Source organism: Salmo salar, chromosome ssa20 (assembly GCF_905237065.1).
Source record: "Salmo salar chromosome ssa20, Ssal_v3.1, whole genome shotgun sequence".
Lineage (NCBI taxonomy): Eukaryota > Metazoa > Chordata > Actinopteri > Salmoniformes > Salmonidae > Salmo > Salmo salar.
The window spans coordinates 39,194,954-39,214,971 of NC_059461.1; the positions used below are offsets into that span (position 1 = coordinate 39,194,954).

Sequence of the window (20,018 nt, forward strand, 5' to 3'; positions counted from 1 at the left end):
CGTTTGAGAGAATTTGGCAGTATGTGCGGTTGTGAGGGGGCGAGCGGTTTGCTGACGTCAACTTTGTGAACAGAGTGTCCCATGGTGAGGTTATGGTAAGGGCAGGTATAAGCTACAGACAACGAACACAGTTGCATTTTATCAATGGTCATTTGAATGCACAGAAATACCGTGACAAGATCCTGAGGCACATTGTGAGACACATTTTTTAAAGGTAACTGTGACCAACAGATGCATATCTGTATTCCCAGTCATGTGAAATCCATAGATTAGGGCCTAATGAATTTATTTAAATTGACTGATTTCCTTATATGAACTGTAACTAAAGTAACATCTTTGAAATTGTTGCAAGCTGCGTTTATATTTCTGTTCAGTGTAGTAACATCGTTTGCGAGCCTAAGACCCATCCATCCAGTCTTAGATCTCTCTTCGTGTAGTGTTGTAGTGCATCTTGTCGTGATGTGTGCTTTGTCCTATATTTTTTAACCCCGCCCCCAGCCCCCGTCCCCTTTTGCCTTTTTGTAGGCTGACATTGTAAATAAGAATTTGTTCTTAACTGACTTGCCTAGTTAAATAAAGGTTAAATAAAACAAATAAAAAATCCACCCGCGCCGTCACAACACAACGAACGTGGTCACCAACGGGTCATCACTAGTTACCACAGCCACAAAGACAACCCCGCCTATTTCTACAATATGTCTTCTTAACATTTGATTTTAATCCTAACCCTATCATTTACCCTAACCTTAAACACACTGCTAACCTTATGCCTAATCCTATCCTTAAATTAAGACCAAAAATACAATTTTTGTTTTCATGATATTTTACAATATATCCAATCCTGACTTTATGGCTGTGCTATCTAGGGGAAACACTCCAAGTGGGGCCAGCGCACGTAGCGATTGGACGTTGGATGTCTAACGCTTTTTTTGGGGTGGGGGGGGTGGGGGTGGGGGGGTGTAGGAATAAGTGATCCAGCGTTCTCTCCACAGATGCTTGGTCAGTTATATACAGTCATTGGTTTGAAGCAGCTTGCGAATATATCCAATTATTGAAGGGTAAATCAGTGGTTGAACTGTGGAAGGCTGGAATTTATTTTCGTAGTTAGCAACGACACCAGTATCTTAAAGATGAACCGCCGCGTAAATTATCGCTTCATTTTGCTTTTACGCCAACAACTTTACTGATAGGCTACATTTAGCGACACACGGTGTTTTTATTGGATATATGCTATATTTTTTATTTTGAGCTGGATATCGATCTCATAAGGTGATTTGAATACAGCCAACTGCATATACGGCGGACAAGCCCTGCGGCCACTGTAGCATCAACCGTTTGTTGATAAACACGAATCCTTTCTCATACAGGACCACCTCCGGTGCATTGATGCACCCGTTTCAGTGGTTTAACGGTGAGCGTTAATTTTTCTCTCTGATGTTGACCGACATTTTATGTGTTAAATGCGAAGGTCTATTCAAGGGTTATTGGACTATAAAAAAATACTTAATTTATTCTATTTGGTTGATATTTTTAATTTGCCAAGAATGAAGGAGATTGAATACATAAATATTATCTTGCAATACAAGGTATGGTCGTTTTCTTTAATTGTATTAGCCTACAGTTGAATATATTTGTTCCACTATGGCTTTCAAGCGGGATTGGTCAAATTTAAATGGCAATTTTGAAACTGGTAGTCTAGGCTATCAATACATTCTTTATTCACTCAGTCATATTCTATTTATTCAGTGCTCTTGCTATCAACGTTTATTGACTATAGGGGATCCACTCAAACTGGGCTTGACCTGTATTGCCATTTCGATAATTCATCCCTTCATTATTTGTCATGTAATCTCATTGCTTTCTTATTGCTACTTGATGTTCCTTGTTCATGATTCTTACCATCCTCTGCAACTTTCATGTAATCTCATTGATTCTCTTAGAAAGAGCTATGGTGAACTTCAAAGTGGTGTGGTTGGAGAATGAAGATGTTTAGAATTCACAACATTTCTTCATTCTCTTAATGGTCCAGTGTTTGGCTAGTTCAAGTATTTGTACTTTTCGTTTACATTCATTTTGCAGCACTCAAATGTTTTAATTTATAAACTATGAATATAGATTGGAGTGCACATGTTATTCTGAGATATCTTGGACTGAATATCATGCCTAGATCTATAAAATATATGCAGCCACTGTTTGACAAACATGGACATTTGGAAGATGTTTTAAAATCAAATAAACATGTTTCTGATTTAAATGCTCCATCGGGGTGCGGACCAAGACAAGGTATGCCAGACCGTTTGGCCTCCTCTGAATGTCATGCCAAACACTCCTCACAATATCAGTGTTGTTTCCCATGGCCTTGACACAACCTTTCGTGACATTTAGTGATGATTGAATTTGAGGAGGAGAATCTCCACACTCAGCCAATACCAGGATCTATTATTATCTCTTTAGGTCAAAATACAGAGGTGATTTGTATTCCTGGAGAGTTACTGTATATCTCTGTAGCCATAATAACATGACAATGACAAAGGAGCTGGAAGTGGAACCAGACTGGCAACCAGGCAAGTATATCCTCATTCTGTAGGTCAGGAGATTAGAATTCCATGCAACTACAGGAGGCCTACAAAATGTTACCTGCTGTGGCCAGGAATGATAGGATACAGAAAAAACATGCTATTAAATTGGCTGATACCACATTACACGTATCTACTAGTATTCGGCATCACTAAATGCCATCTATGGCAGTATACAGCTGGTTTAGAAACCCTAACATGCTCCCCAAATGAGAATACTTATGATTGGAGGATTTTTAAGAGCAGGTGCAGAGGGTGGACCTTCAGCAACCCTCATGGCTGGGCTAGATAAGTGGTTGTTTCTAGTGTCTTACATGTACTGTACACAGACTGATCTGCGTGTGCTTCTCATCTTTTATTTTTCTTGAAAGCACAGATGAATGCTTGTGCTCATGTGAGCCGATTAATATTTGATTAAAGCTCTGTTTGTAAAAGGAGGCAGCAGTAAAAGCCTTGTGTGAGTGTAGTCCTCAAACCTCTCCTTAAATCTGCAAAAGTCATTACTACCCAGGTGAGTCACCTTTTATGAAAATGTTACTGGCTCATTGAGAAATCAGCTCAGTTCTAGAATGAGCACATTGGTGCCACAGTTCTAGATTTACAATGTTAGAATAGAGGAGCAGTTCTGGACTGAGAATGTTAGAGCATGGGAAGAGTTTTAGAATGAGACTGTCAGAACAGGAGAACAATTCTAGATTCAGAATATATAACATCAGGAGAACAGTTCTGCATTCAGAATGTTAAAGCAGGGTTCTCTATGCATCATCTGGCTCTGGTGCCATGGCAATGGGGGTCCCTCTGGAGAGTGCCAATATAGGTCATTGGTCATGGGGGGCTCCTCTCAGTCAGTCAGCTAGTGCACACACACACACACACACACACACATACAGAGGCATTCATGTACGACCCACATTTGAGTCTGAGTGCAGAGGCATCACAGGTGATATGTTTCATCAACTGTGAACAGATATGAATACACAGACAAGGACTCTCTTTCTACTTCTCTCTCTCAATGAGACTGTGAAGAGCTTTCTCTCTCCCTTTACCTCTTTTTCTCTCTTTACTTTAGCCCCCCCCATGAAACAACCTCTGACACACACACACACACACACACACACACACACACACACACACACACACACAGAGAGGGCCATGTCAAAAGGACGTCCTCTTAACAGAGGAATAAGATTGCTGGGTGAGTCACCTTGTGTGTGTGTGTGTGTGTGTGTGTGTGTGTGTGTGTTCAGAACTAGACCAACCTATAATTATCTTTATCCAGTTTACCACTGTTCTCTATGATTCTCCACTCTCCTTTTGACATGTCCAGATATGATGAGAATGCTATAACCACACAGAAACAGTGTCACGACACCAACCAAAAACAAAGAGACAATCGACCTGGTCTCATTCACGACAGTAACCCTAGTCCACCTAGAGTTCAGCTGTAGAGGAGTGTGTGTGTGTGTGTGTGTGTGTGTGTGTGTGTGTCACTGGCATATTGCTCTAAAAACGTTGATGACAGTAAATCTCAGTAAGATAAAAAATAATGGTGTTCCAAAATTCCATCTAGACACCGTTGCCCTAGTGCACACAAAAAACAACACGTACCTCGGCCTAAACATCAGCGCCACAGGTAACTTCCACAAAGCTGTGAACGATCTGAGAGACAAGGCAAGAAGAGCCTTCTACGCCATCAAAAGGAACATAAAATTCAACATACCAATTACGATCTGGCAAAAAAATACTTCAATCAGTTATAGAACCCATTGCCCTTTATGGTTGTGAGGTCTGGGGTCCGCTCACCAACCAAGAATTCACAAAATGGGACAAACACCAAATTGAGACTGCATGCAGAATTCTGCAAAAATATCCTCTCTGTACAACGGAAAATACCAAATAATGCATGCAGAGCAAAATTCGGCATATACCCGCTAATGATCAAAATGCAGAAAAGAGCTGTTAAATTCTACAACCACGTAAAATGAAGCGATTCCCAAACTTTCCATAACAAAGCCATCACCTACAGAGAGATGAACCTGGAGAAGAGTCCCCTAAGCAAGCAGGTCATGGGGCTCTGTTCACAAACACAAACAGACCACAGAGCCCCAGGACAACAACACAATTAGACCCAACCAAATCATGAGAAAACAAAAAGATAATTACTTGACACATTGAAAATATATTTTTTTAAAACAGAGCAAACTAGAATGCTATTTGGCCCTAAACAGAGAGTACATAGTGGCAGAATACCTGACCACTGTCACTGGCCCAAACTTAAGGAAAGCTTTGACTATGTTCAGACTCAGTGAGCATAGCCTTGCTATTGAGAAAGGCCGCCTTAGGGAGACCTGGCAATCAAGAGAAGACAGGCTATGTGCACACTGCCCATAAAATGAGGTGGAAACTGAGCTGCACTTCCTAATCTCCTGCCAAATGTATGACCATATTACAGACTCATATTTACCTCAGATTACACAAACCCACAAATAATTAAAAAACAAATCCAATTTTGATAGACTCCCATATCTATTGGGTGAAATACCACAGTGTGCCATCACAGCAGCAATATTTGTGACCTGTTGCCACAAGAAAAGGGCAACCAGTGAAGAACAAACACTATTGTAAATACAACCCATGTTTATTTATTTTCCATTTTGTACTTTAACTATTTGCACATAATATGAGATTTGAAATGTCTTATTTTTTTTGGAACTTTGGTGAGTGTAATGTTTACTGTTCATTTTTATTGTTTATTTCACATTAGTTTTTTATCTACTTCACCTGCTTTGGCAATGTTAACATATGTTTCCAATGCCAATAAAGCCTCTTAAATTGAATTGAGAGAGAGCTTACTTTGTTTTCTTTCGTTGATGAGTTATTATAAATATATCAGAGTTCAATGAATTAACAGTTTGTCTCATGGAATAATATCTCTGATTTAGTTAAAATGCCACCAAAAAATTCTGTGAATTGAAGTGGCTCTAGTTCAAACTTGCAGTAGGGTTCATTTGACCTGGCACACACAAAGACCTATCTCAGTCAGCCTACCCGTGTCTCATTAATTCTCCACAGTCAGCCTTCCTCTCTCCCCCACAGTTCCTCTCCCTGTCCTGGTTCTATCTTACCCCCCTTACTTTAAATTGGTCAGCGACCGACTTGAATGCTTCAGTGATAATGTGGTCTAATAGACACACACACACATACATACAGATGGGCTACAGACAACACACACACACACATGTGGGCGGACTAACCTTCTCTGCATGGAATTCATTGGTGAATATATGCACATAAAAATAGAATCAAATGATCTCATAGAAATAGAACTATGTAGATGCGTGTCTTTGATGTGTAAGTAGCAATTTAGGGGGAACGGCCAGAGCAGTCCCTCAACCCTGCCGTTAACGGGAAAGCACACTACATCCTGAAACAGAAAGGTCTTGGCAGAAGCATTAGTACACTTCTCCGTCCTATTCAACAACTCATGTCCACCAGCCTTGGAATTGGACATTCTGTTTGTCTTCTTGTCCTGTTCTTCTGAGTTGATTTAATTTAAATGCAGTTGACCACCACCTTTCAGGACCTTGTATGTTTTGTCGGAGTATTCCCTTGTTTGTCTTTCTCAATCAAGGCTCCCTGCAGACATCATGCCAATTTTTCCAAACAATGCTGCCAAATAGAGGACTCAATATTGTCCTGAGAAATGTAAACCACTTTAAATTTATATGAAATAAAGGCCCTGATGTGTAAAACAGTTAGACTTTTCTCTGTGTTTGATGAACGAGTGTCTTTGTGGATATTTTGGGAAGGCGTAGAAACATCAAAAGCTACATGACGTCATTCATGTCTTCCAAGACATTGTGCATTGTTTATAAATCAGTTAGTCAGATCTTATCTATATTGTGCTATTAATATGGTTTATTTTATTGCAAAACAAGAAAGGAATTTAAATGAATTGAACAGCTTAAATTGCTTTTTCAACAATGCCATTATGTCTTATTTTCTTTGTTTTATCAAACAATTAGTTCTGTTGTAAGTCTTAGTAATCAGGTTATGCCTTGTATGATGTAGACTAGTTGCCTAGATACCGTTGTGTACCATTGTCTTGGAGCAGAGATGCCATGTTCTTTCATGGAGTGTAGACGCCATGTTCTTCAATAGAGTGGAGATTGCATGGTCTTTCATGGAGCAGCGATGCCATGGTTGTACTTTCTTTGAGAGAGAGTGAGGTATAGACAGAGGTGTGTGTGTGGTGTGTGTGTGCGTGCTTTCGTCTGTATCAGAGGTGGACACAGCTGCAGCACTGGCAACCCTGACCCTCAGCTGTGATGGCAGTGTGTGTGTGTGTGTGTGTGTGTGTGTGTGTGTGTGTGTGTGTGTGTGTGTGTGTGTGTGTGTGTGTGTGTGTGTGTGTGTGTGTGTGTGTGTGTGTGTGTGTGTGTGTGTGTGTGTGTGTGTGTGTGTGTGTGTGTGTAGTCTAAACCCTATATTTATTACCTTTTTAACATGCCTCTGTGTTCTCAAAATTGTACTTGTTGCCTCGGCAGGATTAATTCTCAGCACTCTGAGGGTGCTGAATGTGTCAGACTATAACTGTGTGCTTCACCCCCTCTGTAGGGTATTTATTTGTTTCTAACACAGTAGACTGTGTACTTATCATCTGTGGAGGATGCCTCTTTAACACTATACTTGTCCCAATGGTGTTTCTATGGTCATAACACTACACTTGTCCCCTGTGTAGGGTGCTACTATGTTCTAACCACTTTTCTCGTCCCCTGTGTAGGGTGCTTCTGTGGTCTGGGACTGGTCTACTCCAACAAGTCGTGCACCATGCCTCCCATCACCTTCCAGGACCTGCCCCTCAACATCTACATGATCATCTTCGGAACAGGCATCTTCATCTTCATCCTCAGCCTCATCTTCTGCTGTTACTTCATCAGGTGAACTTTGTACAGAGTGGAATAGAATAGTGGGTCAGAGAGCCTGTTGGCTGCAGACGAGGGTAAGAGACATCCACACAGACATGCTGTCAGTGCGGTCCACATGCTCACCTCTGTGATACCTTTTCCTGTTGAGAGAGAGAGAGGTGACATTTCCTTCTGTTGACAATGAACTCCCTGATAAGCTGAGGGGACGACTGTGAGGAAATGAGGTTCGCAGGAAGCTGCCTGCCACAGTGTGAGGACAGACGTCACTAGAGCTAGGGGAGCGGGGTTCAACGTAACACCCTTGAGAACACCAAAACCCGCAGTATATTACTGTACATGTGACTTAAGTGTGTACCGGTATTGTATTTTCTGCATTGTTATATGGTGATAGGCTAAAGTATAGAGTACCAGTCAAAGGTTTGGACACACCTACTCATTCAAGGTTTTTTTTCTTTATTTGTACTATTTTCCACATTGTAGAATAATAGTGAAGACATCAAAACTATGAAATAACACATATGGAATTACGTAGTATTAAACAAATCAAAATATAAACTCAGCTAAAAAAGAAATGTCCCTTTTTCAGGACCCTGTCTTTCAAAGATAATTTATAAAAATCCAAATAACTTCACAGATCTTCATTGTAAAGGGTTTAAACACTGTTTCCCATGCTTGTTCAATGAACCATAAACAATTAATGAACATGCACCTGTGGAACGGTCGTTAAGACACTAACAGCTTACAGACGGTAGGCAACTAAGGTCACAGTTATGAAAAAACACAGTTATGAAAACCACTAAAGAGGCCTTTCTACTGACTCTGAAAAACACCAAAAGAAAGATGCCCAGGGTCCCTGCACATCTGCGTGATCGTGCCTTACGCATGCTGCAAGGAGGCATGAGGACTGCAGATGTGGCCAGGGCATTAAATTGCAATGTCTGTACTGTGAGACGCCTAATACAGCGCTACAGGGAGACGGGACAGACAGCTGATCGTCCTCGCAGTGGCAGACCACGTGTAACAACACCTGCACAGGATCGGTACATCCGAACATCAGACCTGCGGGACAGGTACAGGATGACAACAACAACTGCCCGAGTTACACCAGGAACGCACAATCCCTCCATCAGTGCTCAGACTGCCCGCAATAGGCTGAGAGAGGCTGGACTGAGGGCTTGTAGGCCTGTTGTAAGGCAGGTCCTCACCAGACATCACCGGCAACAACGTCGACTATGGGCACAAACCCACCATCGCTGGACCAGACAGGACTGGCAAAAAGTGCTCTTCACTGTCGAGTCGCGATTTTGTCTCACCAGGGGTGATGGTCGGATTCGCGTTTAACGTTGAAGGAATGAGCATTATACCAAGGTCTGTACTCTGGAGCGGGATCGATTTGGAAGTGGAGGGTCCGTCGTGGTCTTGGGCGGTGTGTCACAGCATCATCAGACTGAGCTTGTTGTCATTGCAGGCAATCTCAACGCTGTGCGTTACAGGGAAGACATCCTCCTCCCTCATGTGGTACCCTTCCTGCAGGCTCATCCTGACGTGACCCTCCAGCATGACAATGCCACCAGCCATACTGCTCGTTCTGTGCATGATTTCCTGCAAGACAGGAATGTCAGTGTTCTGCCATGGCCAGTGAAGAGCCCGGATCTCAATCCCATTGAGCACGTCTGGGACCGGTTGGATCGGAGGGTGAAGGCTAGGGCCATTCCCCCCAGAAATGTCCGGGAACTTGCAGGTGCCTTGGTGGAAGAGTGGGGTAACATCTCATAGCAAGAACTGGCAAATCTGGTGCAGTCCATGAGGAGGAGATGCACTGCAGTACTTAATGCAGCTGGTGGTCACACCAGATACTGACTGTTACTTTTGATTTTGACCCCCCCCCCCCCCATTTGTTCAGGGGCACATTATTCAATTTATGTTAGTCACATGTCGGTGGAACTTGTTCAGTTTATGTCTCAGTTGTTGAATCTTGTTATGTTCATACAAATAATTACACATGTTACGTTTGCTGAAAAGAAACGCCGTTGGCAGTGAGAGGATGTTGAGTTTATTTTATATTTGAGATTATTCAAAGTAGCCAACCTTTGCCTTGATGACAGCTTTGCACGCGCTTGGCATTCTCTCAACCAGCTTCACGAGCTAGTCTCCTGGAATGCATTTGTTACAAGTTAATTTGTGGAATTTCTTTACTTCTTAAAGTGTTTGAGCCAATCAGTTGTGTTGTGACAAAGTAGGGGTGGTATACAGAGGATAGCCCTATTTGGTAAAAGACCAAGTCCATATTATGGCAAGAACAGCTCAAATTAGCAAAGAAAAATGGCAGTCCATCGTTACTTTAAGACATGAAGGTCAGTCAATCCGGAAAATGTCAAGAACTTTGAAAGTTTCTTCAAGTGCAGTCGCAAAAACCATCAAGCGCTACGATGTAACTGGCTCTCATGAGGACCGCCACAGGAAAGGAAGACCCAGAGTTGCCTCTACTACAGAGGATACGTTTATTAGAGTTACCAGCCTCAGAAGTTGCAGTCCAAATAAATGCTTCAGAGTTCATGTAACTACACATCTCAACATCAACTGTTCATTAGAGATTGCGTGAATTAGGCCTTCATGGTCGAATTGCTGCAAAGAAACCCCTACTAAAGGACACCAGTAAGAAGAAGAGACTTGCTTAGGCCAAGAAACACGAGCAATGGACATTAGACTGGTTGAAATCTGTCCTTTGGTCTAATCAGTCCAAATTTGAGATTTTTGGTTCCAACCGCTGTGTCTTTCTGAGACGCAGAGTAAGTGAATGGATGATCTCTGCATGTGTGGTTCCCACTGTGAAGCATGGAGGAGGAGGTGTGATGGTGTGGGGGTGCTTTGCTGGTGACACTGTCAGTGATTTATTTAGAATTCAAGGCACACATAACCAGCATGGCTACCAAAGCATTCTGCAGCGATACGCCATCCAATCTGGTTTGCGTTTAGTGGGACTGTCATTTGTTTTTCAACAGTACAATGACCCAACACACCTCCAGGCTGTGTAAGGGCTATTTGACCAAGGAGAAGAGTGATGGAGTGATGCATCAGATGACCTGGTCTCCACAATCACCCAACCTCAACCCAATTGAGATGGTTTGGGATGAGTTGGACCAAGGAGTGAAGGAAAAGCAGCCAACAAGTGCTCAGCATACAATTGAAATTGGAAGTTTACATACACCTTAGCCAAATACATTTAAACTCATTTTTTTCACAATTCCTGACATTTAATCTTAGTAAAAATGTCCTGTCTTAGGTCAATTAGGATTACCACTTTATTTTAAGAATGTGAAATGTCAGAATAATAGTAGAGAGAGTGATTTATTTCAGCTTTTATTTCTTTCATCACATTCCCAGTGAGTCAGAAGTTTACATTCACTCAATTAGTATTTGGTAGCATTGCCTTTAAATTGTTTAGCTTGGGTCAAACGTTTCATGTAGCGTTCCACAAACTTCCCACAATAAGTTGGATGAATTTTGGCCCATTCCTCCTGACAGAGCTGGTGAAACTGAGTCAGGTTTGTAGGCCTCCTTGCTTGCACATGCTTTTTCAGTCCTGCCCACAAATCTTCTATGGGATTGAGGTCAGGGCTTTGTGATGGACACTCCAATACCTTGACTTTGTTGTCCTTAAGCCATTTTGCTAAAACTTTGGAAGTATGCTTGGGGTCATTGTCCATTTGGAAGATCCATTTGCGACCAAGCTTTAACTTCCTGACTGATGTCTTGAGATGTTGCTTCAATATATCCATAAACCGCTTCCAGACTAATCTCAGATAGACATGGTATTTCATTTCACTTTGTGTATGCTTGTAAATCATTTATTGTTCTATATTCATCAGAGTAGAAAGCGAGGGAGAGAGAGTAGTCAATAGAGAAGTGGGGATATTGTCATTGTTCTGACAACTCTGTTAATATTTGTTCAGCAAGTGTGAAAGATGAACTGTTTAATTAACTGCCATTTTTTAATATGAACTCTTAAGAATGCACATTGGGTATGTGATTCTCTGTATGGCCAAGTAAATATTTACCTGTAGATAATGAATCACATTGTCAAAGCCAAATTGTTACACACACACACACATACACAAAATGAGTGCACTGCGCTTCCCAGGCCCCTAAATAATTTTCCAACTCAAACAATGGAGAGCAGATCTTTATCACTTCACTAACTGTGTCTCTTATTTTTAGGGACCTTGCTATGGCATTTTTTTTTTACACTTGTGTTTCCGTGAGTTTGCGTGCATGCATTTAATCTGCCCCAAAATGACAGGACATTTGTATATAGCCCAGCCAAGCATTATAGTTGTTGTTTTGATCAATTTAGTGTTGTTGATGACTGATAACATTGCTCCATGTAGAACAATGTGAGGATATTTGCTTTATATACATGGAGTTTTCCCAGGCCTTAAAGAATGTAGTGAGCTGGGTAGACACGTGCACACGGTACAGTGAAATGGTTGCTTGCTAACTCCTCAACAATGGAGTACAATAACAATATCAATCAAGAAAAACAGTCCAAATACTGAAGTAAAAAAGTAACAAGTAGTAACAAAAAGTACAAAGAAACTAGTATGTACACCAGTGGCGGTCGGTGCTGTTTAAGATGAGGGAGGATGATTCTTTTTTTTATGAGCATGGCCTTATTTCTATTACAGCATATTGGATGACTGTCATTCATATTCCATTCAATGTAACATCGATAGCTTTAGGTTTCTACATGATACTCTAATTTTCCCTGTACCCATCATGAGGTTGCAACAACCTAGCCTATGAATGAACGTTTACAACGTAGGTGCACAGGTGGAGATCATTTTGAGTAATCAAGGTAAGAGACCTTGACACATTAAACACCGCGTTGAACACTCTTGCCTGCATCTAGCAGATCTAGGGTGTAATCATTAGTCCAACAGTTGCAAACTAGAGTTTCTATTGGACAAATTCAGGTATGTTTATCCCCGTTTCATTCCGTTTAAGAAATGTTTTTGAATAGAATCCCCTGATCACATGCAAACCCAGTTCACTTTCATAACCGCCACAAAAAACAGGATGACCAATTTACTCCTTGTATATGTAATTCCTTCTCGCAACTATCTACGCGCTCTCACCTTTTCCCTTCTCTTGTGGACTTCAGTGCACAACACATCAGCTGTCTGTGACCAGGCGAAAAAACGCTTTCCAAGCCAAACCTTCATGTCATGACTGCTAACCACTACACACAGCCTACATCATTGTCATAGTCTACATAGCTACTAGAACTAACACATTGGTAAACCAGCTACAATCATGCAGTACAGTCAGCAAGCAGTTTACACCGGCAGGCCACAGTGGCAATAAATACCTTGACTTGGAGAAGTTCCAGTGTTGGATAGCCATAGCCAGCTAGCTAGCATAGCATCCCTCTTTGATTGAGCCGCGTGTTTGAGTAGCCTAAACTAGCAAGCTAAATTGTGAAAGTAAAAAAATAAAAATACAACCAAATATACTGTAACTATCTTTTTTCTTTCTCTCGCTTCTTTTTAATTTTGGAAGAAACTTTCAAACTTTTTCTTTCTCTCTTTTTGAGTCAACTACTCACCACATTTTATGCACTGCAGTGCTAGCTATCTGTAGTTTATGCTTTCAGTACTAGTTGTCATAATTACTCTGTAAGTCTATGGAAGGGGATGAGAACCATGAGAGTGGCGCAATGAACTAACATGTTATCCACCCGTGTTGTCCTAGGTTTGTATTGAAGTCAGAGGAGGACAGATAGCTGTCCTCCTGTTACACCATGGTGCTACCCCACAGAGTGCTGCTGAGGCTACTGTAGACCTTCATTGCAACACAGTGTGTTTTAATCAATTATTTGGTGATGTGAATATATTTAGTATAATTGTATCTAAAAAGTAAACTTTTTTTTAATTTTTATTGTTTCACAATTTTTATGAAATTCACTGAGGAGGATGGTCCATCCCTTCCTTCACTGATAATATACAGTATGATTGATTTATCAAAATGAAGACTATTTTCTACAAGTAAAGTCAAGGCTACATTCACTGATACCCGTACCACCATTTGATACAATTGTAAATCATTTTCATCTGAAGGTGTACTACCTTTACTGCTCTGACCAATAAAAGTACAGTGATTGATTTGATTTCTGGGTTTCTTGGGGGACTGGGACCGCTTGCAAAAACATACTCTTACCAATGACATACAGTAGGTCATCTCTAATGGTTGTACTTTGTGTGTTTGTTCACCTACAGTAAACTAAGACACCAAGCCCAGAGCGATAGGTTTGGCTACAGAGAGGTGGTTTTAAAAGGAGATCCTAAGAAGTTGAATCTCCATGGGGTAAGAATACAATCTACTTTACGTTACTGATTGTGAATATTTACAATGTCTGTCAATCTTAGTAACAATATCTGATGCCACCTCGCCTCTCTCTCTCTCTCTCTGCCTCAATCTTTCCCCTCTTTTGTCTCCTCTTTCTTCCCATTGCGCCACTCTCGTTCTCGCTCCCTCAACATATCCTTCCCTGTGTCTCCTCTGGTCGTGTTCCTGTCTCTGTCACTCTTACAGCAGACATGTGCTGTTTGCCTGGAAGACTTCAAAGTCAAAGATGAGCTGGGAGTGTTGCCATGCCAACATGCCTTTCACAGGAAGTGAGTACCATATTAGGAGGAAGGAGGTCACCGCCATTCATTTCAGTCAGCACACAGTTTTTGAATGGAGAGATTTGTCACTGACATACCCACAGTTATGAAATGTTTCCAGGTCACAGGAAGACAATACTTGCCTGACTAGAGAGGCACCTCTTGGTAAACACTGAATCCCATTTGAAGCCCTTTAATGTGCAACATTGTTTTTCTTTTTTTAGATTCTCTCTCGCTCTGGAATTCCCTTTGTCATGATCCGTTACTACCTTTGATGTCATCAATTAGACATAATTGGACTTAATATTACAGATGTTTCCTTTGTGATAATAATTTTGGAGGGTACTTATATTTGTCCCCCCCTGCCAAAAAAGTGCATATCACAACTCTCCCTGAGACATCCTTCAGAGAGTGGGGTCAGGGCCAGGTTAGGAACTGCCAGATGCATCATAATAACTGCCAGATGCGTCATAATAACTGCCAGATGCGTCATAATAACTGCCAGATGAGTCATAATAACTGCCAGATGCGTCATAATAACTGCCAGATGCGTCATAATAACTGCCAGATGCGTCATAATAACTGCCAGATGCGTCATAATAACTGCCAGATGCCTCATAATAACTGCCAGATGCGTCATAATAACTGCCAGATGCCTCATAATAACTGCCAGATGCCTCATAATAACTGCCAGATGCCCAGAAGTAAAGCCAAATTTGAAATGTAATGTTTTTTTGTTGTCATTTAGCCACTCTTATCCAGAGCAATTAGGGTTAAGTGCCTTGCTTAAGGGCACATTGACAGATTTTTCACCTAGTCAGTTTGGTGATTTGAACCGGCGACCTTTCGGTTACTTAACCACTATGCTACCTGCATTGAATACATGGAGCAGGGTGGGATAAAATCGCATTAAAACACAATTTAAATGTATTTTTTCGGAAGGGCAATGATCACCATTCATGTACTACATTAAATATATACAACAGATGGTATAGGGGAGCAATTTCATAGTATGCTTATCTCTGTATGTTCCTAGGGGCCAGGGTCTGCAATCATTTTTCTCCATGTCGGCTTATGGATTCAAACTAGCAACTTTGTGGTTACTGGCCTAACTAACGCTCTAATCGCTAGGCTATCTGTTGCTCTAAATGTCAACAATTACACTGAATTTGACAGATTCAGCCTTTGTGATGTCATCAATTATACTGAATTTTACAGGTGTATCCTTTGTGATGTCAAAAATTACAGTTACTTGGAATGTTTAGCAAATTATACAATTTCTGTGTGTTTCTTAGGTGTCTGGTGAAATGGCTGGAGGTGCGCTGTGTGTGCCCCATGTGCAACAAAACCATTGCAGGACCCCCAGAACAGCGCAACAGCATAGGAACACTACTGGACGAACTTGTGTAACCTAACAACCAGTACGGAGTGGGCACTGTGAGCTGGTGTAACCTAGCAACCAACAGAAAGTGACCGCTATTGTCTGGTGTATCCTAGAAACCACCCACAGATGACTGTGAAATGGTGTAACCTAACTACCACTTGGAGAGGACTGTGAGAGCTTCTGTTACCTAGCAACCAACACAGAGCTGCATACATGAGTCTACACCACAGACAGTCTCCAGCTACCCACACTTCACCCCGTCACTCTTTCTCTTTGTCTTTCTCCCCCTTTTTCTCTCACTAGCCTTCTCTGTTCTTTCTGTCACGCTCTCTATTTCTGTCTTTCTTCTGTTGTCTCTTTGATCTCTCTCTCTCTCTCTGACACTCATTTTCTCACCTTCTCTCTTTTCCTCTCTTTCTGTCTTTTACTTCCTCAGAGGTGAGTTCTGATTCCAAAGTCAGCAAGAGGGAAGAGCTCCAGACAGTTGGAGAGTGGAGGCAGTTGATTTGAATGTGTAAAGACAAGAGTGGAACTTTAAGAACCATGGTGTTGAGAAAATACAAAGTGATGTTCTATGGGCATGTGTGTGTCGTGTGTGTGTGTGTTGTCGCACAGAGGAGTCTCTTTGGGTTTGTCACTTGTTATATTTCTTTTTTTGTTTATAACATGTTTGTTTTCTATTGTTGTACATGGACCAAGGCAATGTGAGCGATGTGCATCACCCTCTCACCACAACATTTTTGTTCTTGGCTGAAAGGTGTTTGTTTTTGATATATTGCACTCTGACACTCTGTGTTTTATATACCTCCTGCCAACCAATGTGTGTATCGCACTGCACAGGTGGTTTAGTGAAACATGCTCACATGTTTATAACCTTGCCTGACACCTGAAGACTCGTTTTAGCTCCCAGAATTATTGCCTAGGCTTTAGCTCAGTAGACTATTGTGGTTCTGAAATGTGGAGACAGCCTGAATTTGATACCTAGCCAATCACATTAATAGATTGAGGTATCTAAGAAGTCAAAGGCAATACACCTGCTGTTTTCTGTCGTATTACTGGTGCAGTATACCTGTGACATTACTTTTATAAAGCAAAGGGTTCTTCGCAAGTTACAGTAGTTTAGAGTTTCAATGTTGTGTGATTATTTCTCCACAACTCCATCCGATGGAATATAGCATATGTCATTTTTCTCAGTATGTAATTCTCTTTCTCTTTGAAGAATATGCTTTCAATTTTTTTTACGTGATGTTTAATGGCTCCTTTTCGCACATCTCTGTGAAATAATCTGTATTTTAAAACTGTTTTACCAGTCGAACACAAACCAAGTAAGCACTGCTTAAATTGAGCACTACTCCTCCCTATGCAACTGGGTCCTGGACTTCCTGACGGGCCGCCCCCAGGTGGAGAAAGTGGGCAACATTACCTCCTCAACACTGATCCTCAACACGGAGGCCCCACAAGGGTGTGTCCTCAGTCCCCTCCTGTATTCCCTGTATACCCATGACTGCGTGGCCTCAGACAGTTCCAACTCCATCATCAAGTTTGCTGACGACATGACAGTAGTAGGCCTGATCAACAACAACGACGAGACAGCCTACAGGAAGGAGGTAGGCACTCTGACGGCATGGTGCCAGGTAAACAACCCCTCCCTCGACGTTAGCAAAACAAAGAAGCTGATTGTGGACTTCAGGAGGAACCAGGCTGTCCTCATCAATGGGGCCGCCGTGGAAACGGTCAATAACTTAAAATTCCTTGGCGTTCACATCTCAGAGAAGCTGAAATGACCTAACCACATGGACAAGGTAGTGAAGACGGCACTACAGCAACTCTTCAACCTCAGGATGCTGATGAAATTCAGCCTGTCCTCGAGGGCCCTCACAGTGTTCTACAGGAGCACCATCGAGAGCATGTTGTTGGGCTGCATCACAGCCTGGTACGACAACTCCACCGCCGCAGCCCGCAAGGCTCTTCAGAGGGTGTACATGCAGCCAAACTGCCCTACAGGACACCTACAACACCAGGTGTCGCAGGAAGCCAAGAAGATCCTCAGGGACCCCAGACACCAAACCATGACCTGTCCACCCCGCTTCAATCACTCAGACATTGCAGTACAGAAGCATCATGGCAAAAACTGAAAGACTGGCCAATAGTTTCTACCCTCAGACCATCAGGCTGCTGAATAGCCACCACTAGTCAGCTACCAGACCCCCCATCCCACCCGAACAGACTTTTATTCTGCCCCCACACCAATGGCATTTTATCACTGTTGCTGTTGTTAATATGTATATTTGAATTGTATTAAAATGTTGATTGTTTTTATTGTGCTCAATGGTCATGCGGCTGCTCCCCCTATGGTCATTCCACCCCAGCCCCTCAACAGTCTCTACCTCCACCCCAATGGACATTTATTTATTCATCACTGCTACACTTATTATGATGTGTATATAGTGCTATTTATATTGTTGTTATTTCTATTTCATTATTTTATTTCACTAGTCCTGCATGTTGGCGCTCGAAGACTTTCACTGTACCCTGCAATCCCACCTGCAAACCCACCTGCAAACCCACCTACAACCCTGTACATGTGACTATTAAACACCCTGAATCTCTACCACTACCCTGGTCTCTGTATTTTATCTGTAGTGGGGAAATTCAGAAAGTATTCAGACTCCTTCCCTTTTTCCACATTTTGTTACGTTACAGCCTTATTCTAAAATTGATTAAATTACATTCTTACTCATCAATCTACACACAATGCCCCATAATGATAAAGTGGAAACAGTTTTTATTTTATTTTAGCAAATGTATTAAAAATAAGAAACAGAAATACCTTTATTTAACTAAGTATTCAGACACTGCTATGAGATTAGAAATTGAGCTCAGGTGCGTCCTGTTTCCATTGATCATCCTTGAGATGTTTCTACAACTTGATTGGCATCCACCTGTGGTAAATTCAATTGATTGGACATGATTTGGAAAGGCACACACCTGTCTATATAAGGTCCCACAGTTGACAGTGCACGTCAGAGCAAAAACCAAGGTCAAAGGAATTGTCCTAGAAGTCCGAGACAGGATTGTGTCAAGGCACAGATCTGGGGAAGGGCACCATTTTTTTTGTAGCATTGATTGTTTTTATTTATTTAACTAGGCAAGTCAGTTAAGAACAAATTCTTATTTACAATGCCTATCCCAGATGACACTGGGCCAATTGTGCACCAACCTAAAGGACTCCCAAGCACGGCCGGTTGTGATACTGCCTGGGATTGAACTCAGGTTTGTAGTGACAGCTCTAGCACTGTGATGGAGTGCCTTAGACCGCTGCACCACTCAGGATCCTAAAGATCCCAAGAACACAGTGGCCTCCATCATTCAGTTATTGGTCTCCCAGGATTGAACCTGGGTCTGTAGTGACATCTCTATCACTGTGATGGAGTGCCTTAGAGAGCGGCACCACTCAGTGGCCTCCATCATTCTTTTCACCCCATTTTCTCCTCAATTTCATGGTACCAAATTGGTAGTTACAGTCTTGTCTCATTGCTGCAACTCCCATACAGACTCTGGAGAGGCGAAGCTTGAGAGCCGTGCGTCCTCCGAAATACAACACAACACAACACAACACAAGCCACACTGCTTCTTGACACAATGACCTCTTAACCCAGAAGCCAGCCGCACGGAGGAAACACTGTGCACCTGGCGACTGTGTCAGCGTGCACTGCGCCCGGCCCACCACAGGAGTCGCTAGTGCACGATGGGACAAGGCCATCTCTGCAGGACAAACCCTCCCCTAACCCGGATGACGCTGGGCCAATTGTGCGCCACCCCATGGGTCTCCCGGTCGCGGCTGGCTGTGACAGAGCCTGGACTCAAACTCAGAATCTCTAGTGGCACAGCTAGCACTGCGATGCAGTGCCTTAGACTGCTGCGCCACTCGGGAGGCCCTCCATCATTCTTAAATTGAAGAAGTTTGGAACCACCAATACTCTTCCTTGAGCTGGCTGATCGGCCAAACCGAGCAATCGGGGGAGAAGGGCCTTAGTCAGGGAGGTGACCAAGAACCCGATGGTCACTGACACAGTTCCTCTGTGGAGATGGGAGAACCTTCCAGAAGGACAACCATCTCTGCAGCACTCCAGCAATCAGGGCTTTATGGTAGAGTGGCCAGACGGAAGCCACTCCTCAGTAAAAGGCACACAACAGCCCGCTTGGAGTTTGCCAAAAGGCACCTAAAGGACTCTCAGGACATGAGAAACAAGATTCTTAGGTCTGATGAAGCCAAGCTTGAACTCTTCGGCCTGAATGCCGAGCGTCACGTCTGGAGGAAACCTGGTACCATCCCTACGGGGAAGCATGGTGGGGGGATGTTCTTCAGTGGCAGGGACTGGAAGACTAGTCAGGATCAAGGGAAAGGTAAATGGAGCAAAGTACAGAGAGATCCTTGATGAAAACCTGCTCCAGAGTGTTCGGA

The 20,018-nt window shown here is 42.4% G+C and overlaps 1 protein-coding gene across 2 annotated transcripts; it reads left to right on the top strand.

Moving 5' to 3' along the window:
- Positions 1-951: 951 nt before the first annotated feature.
- On the top strand, positions 952-18,170 carry rnf122 (ring finger protein 122). Of its 2 annotated transcripts, XM_014161774.2 has the most exons (6): positions 952-1,269; positions 1,368-1,411; positions 7,360-7,516; positions 13,780-13,867; positions 14,096-14,178; positions 15,465-18,170. In XM_014161774.2, exons 2-6 carry the CDS (start codon positions 1,387-1,389, stop codon positions 15,577-15,579), a joined length of 468 nt encoding a protein of 155 aa, XP_014017249.1. In that variant the 5' UTR covers positions 952-1,269; positions 1,368-1,386; the 3' UTR covers positions 15,580-18,170. The 2 variants fall into 2 exon arrangements, with proteins under 2 accessions (XP_014017249.1, XP_014017250.1); XM_014161775.2 differs by having other exon boundaries at positions 952-1,411; positions 14,099-14,178.
- The last annotated feature ends 1,848 nt before the right edge of the window (positions 18,171-20,018 follow it).

Coding starts and splice junctions, on each gene's coding strand:
- rnf122 (XM_014161774.2), top strand. CDS start 1,387: ATGCACCCGTTTCAGTGGTTTAACG. Junction 1,412..7,359: donor CCCGTTTCAGTGGTTTAACG/GTGAGCGTTAAT, acceptor TCCCCTGTGTAG/GGTGCTTCTGTGGTCTGGGA. Junction 14,179..15,464: donor CAACATGCCTTTCACAGGAA/GTGAGTACCATA, acceptor TGTGTTTCTTAG/GTGTCTGGTGAAATGGCTGG.